Source organism: Rhamphochromis longiceps, linkage group LG1, assembly GCF_057381845.1.
Source record: "Rhamphochromis longiceps isolate RC_006_pf linkage group LG1, R_longiceps_female_GT1.1, whole genome shotgun sequence".
In the NCBI taxonomy this organism is placed as follows: Eukaryota; Metazoa; Chordata; class Actinopteri; order Cichliformes; family Cichlidae; genus Rhamphochromis; species Rhamphochromis longiceps.
This window is the reverse complement of record NC_140557.1, coordinates 24,809,444-24,814,608: the sequence shown is the minus strand read 5'-3', so window position 1 is coordinate 24,814,608 and position 5,165 is coordinate 24,809,444. Positions and strand designations below refer to the sequence as shown.

Below are 5,165 nucleotides of genomic sequence, written 5' to 3'. Positions count from 1 at the left end.
TATGGTTTTTCAACTTTGTTGTCCGGGTGGAAAATCTGGAGAAAGGAGGGAATCTCCCGGAAAAATCGGGAGGGTTGGCATGTATGGTTGTGGCAACATCACTAACCTTGTCAAACACCTCAGAGTAAATCATATCACAAAATATGACGAGCGTATGTTGAGGCGAACTGAAGAGGAGGAGAGGGACAGGTGCTGCTAGGGTGAGAGTCTCTCACGGAGTCCTTTAGTCCTCCAGGCAGGCAAGGTGTTCAAATAGCACACAACTTTAGTTTTTTTATTTCTATATGATGAACTCTGCATTATTAAGTGATAAGAAGAAGGTATTCTGATGTCCTGTAATCATTATGACGCTATAATTTGAGATACAATAAATAAAATCCGTTTTGTACAAAGTATCGGTATCGGATCAGTATCGTCGATACCACCCTGAATATTACTTGGTATCGGATCGGAAAGGAAATCAGTGGTATCGCACATCACTAGTGTCGTCTACTGTTCTGTCCACATTTGTATGTAGAGTGTGTGTGTGTGTGTGTGTGTGTGTGTGCGTGTCTGCTTCTCTCTCTCTCCCCGGTCCTCGGGGCTGTTGACGGAAGCGCACGTCGTGGGAGAGGCGTGTCCGGGCGACTGTCGTCATCGGGAGTCCCTCTTCGCTGTTGCTGGCCCACCTGCAGCTGATTACCTGACCAGCTGGTGGTAATCATCCCTCCCGGCTAGGAAGAGGTATTTAACCTGGACTCACGGCGACAGTCGACGTGGGATTATTACTCCTGACCGGTATAGTCTGTGCTAGGCGTGTGGCTAATTGTGGATTGTCCTTCTTCCTCCAGGAAAGTCGAGCGAAGAAGCGAGTTGGGGAGCACACACACTAAGGGAGCTACAGCACGGGACGCACTGGGAGCAAGGGATGAGCACCATTGGCAAATTGCATCTCTGAGTTAATTGTTGGACTAACCCGTCTATTCACTTTATTTAAAGTGCACTGTGGCATCGCAGAGTCCTGCGTTTTGGGTCCTACTTTCCTCATCCCCATGGTCTGCCAGCCAGACCGTGACAATTAAATAAAAATTTCCAGTGAAATCTGCTAATTGAGTAAGTTAAAAAACAAGATGCAATATGCTCAATGGTCTACCTCAGGGGTCAGCAACCACACCCAAAGAGCCATTTGGACGTGATTTCCACGCAAAAGAAAATACTGGGAGCCGCAAATACTTTGACATCTAAAATGAAGATAACAGTCTACACTGAAAAAAATAATCAGTGGGATAAACATAAAGCATTGTAATCGGTTGCACTTCATTCCGGTCAAATATTTATAGAAACCACTTGTTTATCAGACATGAACTTTTTGTGTTAATTGTATTGGACTACTATGTGTTATATTGACAAGATTATTTTATGGTAAGCTTATTTTATAACAAATTTCTAATATATAATATATAATTGAGTGTTCAATATATAAAACTACATTAAGGCTGATCTTACTGTATGTACTGTACACTTTCTCTCAATCAAAGAAATAAGCAAAACATTTTTGAACAATGACCTGTATTTTTGAAAATACTACACAGTTGTAACAATGGACTTTCAATTCAGGCTTCCAAAATATACATGAGTCATATTTGTACAATGCATCTCTTGAAAAACATTCCACAACATTCCTCAAAGTTATCTGCTGTAACCTGAATTCAACCTTGTGGGGCCTTATGACATCGCGCTTATGTAAAAAATAGTTTTTTAAATGTAAGAGCCATAAGGTAATATGGCAACAGGGGTGTAATTATTAAAATGACACAAAGAAGAGACTTAAAATATCATTATAACCCACAGGCACAAAACCAAGAGACCTAAACTGATTAGTATTGGCTTGCTTCTATCATTAAACATCACAATCACTAGACGATGCAATCTGTTTGTAGTGGTGCACCTTGGGAAAAAAATTGCAAACTGGTGAAATTGGTGCAAGGCACCATTTCCATTGAGAAAAATGGAAATTCAAAGTTAGAATTTTTTTTTAAAAGAGCCATGGCTTGAAAAGTGAAAACTGCAGTAATAAAGGCCCCAAGTTGAAAAGTGCCAGAAAAATAAGTTTCACTATGTACTGCAACTTTACCAGTGCTGGCTTAAAACAAAGGATGGTACATATTCGAAGAGGTAAACATGTTGTTCCCACATCATAACTGGAAAACTGTTCAATCGTACAGTCTGGTCCTGAAAACCTGGGCCTTCTTTGAAAGGCTGTTCCTTTTGAGCTCCATAACCAGTTTCTATAATACCTCAAAGGTATACTTTTCCAGTGGGTAGGTGAGGTTCAAAGTGTACATTAGTCCAAACAGCATTGCAGCTGCTAGGGTATAGTTATCCAAATCCTGCCAGACTCTCTGGCCTTCAAGGACTATCCTGATGTCCTCAGGGCTGCCATTGGCATCTCTTGACTTTATGATGTAAATTCCCATGGTTGTTTCCTTATTAGATCGTTGAATAATGGCTTCATCTGTGGCCTAGAAAATGCAGAATTCCAAAATTTAATTAAACAGAACACTGGTTAAAGAACATTATACCAAATCTTATTTTAATCTGTGTCACTATTCCAAAAAATATTAACATTAACACATTAGGTGAAAAAAAAAATGGATTCATTACAGCATGTGATTTGAGTCCTCAGAATGCTTAAAAAGGTAATGCATGAAGTGAAATCTCCATGCAAAGAAGCAGAATACTGTCAGAGCATAGAGAGGTGTTCAACTATGAACTCCACACATAGTTCTAATGCAGGTAAAGGAAAAAAACAAACAAAAAACGCACCCATGGTAAATTGTGAAAATCCCAGGTGATTTTCAACATACTCCTGGCATAGAGTGACAAGCAGCATTTTGTTAAAATTATTATTTTCCCTAAAGTGTATACACAAATTAATTTTTTTCTTACCTGGGCCGTGGGCTCCAGAATGTTCTGAAGTCTTCTTCCTATTTGTCCTCCTCGCCTTTTGAAGACCTTTATTAGTTTGTCAGATAGCACATCTATCTGCGAGAGTAATATGGACTGCAGTGGCATGGTGGTAATGCGCTTAAACTCTGCATTTATCTAAAAAGAGAAGTTGTCACATAAAAATGCTGTCAAAATCTCAAATCTCACAAGGTTACATCCACACAAAGTTGTTATTTTTTGTCATATTACTATTTATTAGCTATGGGTCCCATGTTGCTGAGCAGTTCCATAGTTGCCCTTACTTCCATACCACCCAAAGCCTGTTTGCAACCACAGCAGTTGCCTCCTTCTGGCCATTTTGCAGTTCTGCCAAATGACCCATAAACTACATCTATTATTGTCATATACACATCAAGGTCTTTCATTAATACTTAGTTAAATTAGTTAATTTGACCTTTCCAGAAAATTTACCTTACAGAATGTGAGATAACATATGCAAATCTTCACTAGTAAATAAAATAATGTTATTAAAACATTAACTGTAACACCTCTACATAACAGCGCTAGAGAATTGTTCTGAAGCAACACCAATCTGCCCTTCAGCAGGGATAAGCATCATATATCGATACAGAAAAAATAAATTTAACATATTTATACTGTCATTATTTTTATCTCTTTAAGCCCTCCTCTCAGTCTCTCTATAAATCAGTTAAAATAATTTGTTGGGTTTTTGTGTGTCTGTAACATGTTATCAGTACATTACATTCACTGCCCCAGAACATGAAATAAAGCCCCACGTCACGCAGTTCCTCTCCTAATGAGTACTGCATAGGTGTCATGCCCTAAATAAACCCACTTTAGTGAAGACACCCCCCCCCCCCAACACACACAGAGCACACCCCATGGCAAACTAGCTTATTTAACTGTTTAACTAAAACATTTTAGGTACAACCAGTTAACTAAATGGACATAAGTTTGTTAGTCTGTATTCACTGAGAAAAAACAAGCGAATGTGACTGGGCACACATTGAAAAAAAGCTAATGCACATTAGCGGGGGGGTGGAGTTTCAACAGAAAACATAACTATTTTCTGTTATTTTGATATGACTGGTTTTAAAAGACTGAACATCCTTCTAAAACAAGTGAAAGGCGTGAGACTTAATTATGTTTAGACCAAAAATATAAATGATTCATGTTGGATATATTTACTGTGTTTTTACTAATTTAACAACCTCATCATTGCATTAGTCGCTTTATGCTATAGCATTGCACTTACATTAGCTTGAAGCTCAAGGCCGTCATTTTATTTAATTTCTTTTTCTGGGCTTACAAACAGGACACACAACATTTAGATAACCGTTACACTGAATCTTGGGTCTGTGTTGAGTCTTCCAGCTGCTGACTACAGAAGCTAGATTGACCTTTCAGCATGTTTATAGCGGCTGTGGCTATGTGCTGGTAATGTTACCGTGTGTGAGCAGTCACATTGGCAGCAGACATGTTTCAACAAACTAGTCATATCCCAGGCCTACATTAGCTTGTTTAATGGTTAAGACACTGCAGGTACCACCACTTACTACAGACACTGATGCAAGTTTGTAATAGTCTGTTAATTTAGACTGAAAGAATATACAAACAATATTAACTCACATTATATATGTTAATTACTAATTTGCTTATCGCATAATTTCGGTTACCATTAGCTAACTGGAGCTAGCTAACATTGGCCTTTCATGGTTTTCGATAAACAGCCCACATACCTGTAAAATAACAACACCCCAGTAAAAGTCCACATATATAAAGGGTCTACACTCTTTCTCACTGGTGTGTTAGCTTTAAAATCTTATTTACCTTCAAGTGTAAAACTCCAGATGGTAGTAGATTTTCCAAAGCGAGAGACAAAAATGGCGGACAGTGCAGCCGATTTTTCCTTTCCAGGTGGCGGAGCTTGAGGATAAAACGCGACTAACTTGTTTCTTTTCAACATGATTTGTTCTAAAAGAATGAATATTCTTAAAGAATATGTGAAAATTAAAAGACAAAAATATGTTTAGATGTGAAATTTAAATTTGTCATGCTGGATATATGAAGTAATTCTATGCAAATTCAACAACCACCCTATTGCATTTTTTTCAGTGTATATATTGCTTTTTTGTCTTTATGCTTTGTGTGAACTAAAGTGTGTTGCTTATGAAATCCATGAACTGCTACAGAGAAAATGTAATTTTCTCTATATT

The 5,165-nt window shown here is 38.1% G+C and overlaps 1 protein-coding gene across 1 annotated transcript; it reads right to left on the bottom strand.

Annotated features, from left to right (window-relative positions):
• Positions 1–1,575: 1,575 nt before the first annotated feature.
• On the bottom strand, positions 1,576–4,865 carry LOC146678785 (uncharacterized). Its single transcript, XM_085411415.1, has 3 exons — positions 4,780–4,865; positions 2,929–3,084; positions 1,576–2,501 (listed from the first exon to the last, which is right to left on the bottom strand). The coding sequence occupies exons 2-3, from the start codon at positions 3,052–3,054 to the stop codon at positions 2,268–2,270; spliced, it is 360 nt and encodes a 119-aa protein (XP_085267541.1). The 5' UTR covers positions 3,055–3,084; positions 4,780–4,865; the 3' UTR covers positions 1,576–2,267.
• Between the last annotated feature and the right edge of the window lie 300 nt (positions 4,866–5,165).

Coding starts and splice junctions, on each gene's coding strand:
- LOC146678785 (XM_085411415.1), bottom strand. CDS start 3,054: ATGCCACTGCAGTCCATATTACTCTCGCAGATAGATGTGCTATCTGAC. Junction 2,502..2,928: donor TTCTGGAGCCCACGGCCCAG/GTAAGAAAAAAA, acceptor TGCATTTTCTAG/GCCACAGATGAAGCCATTAT.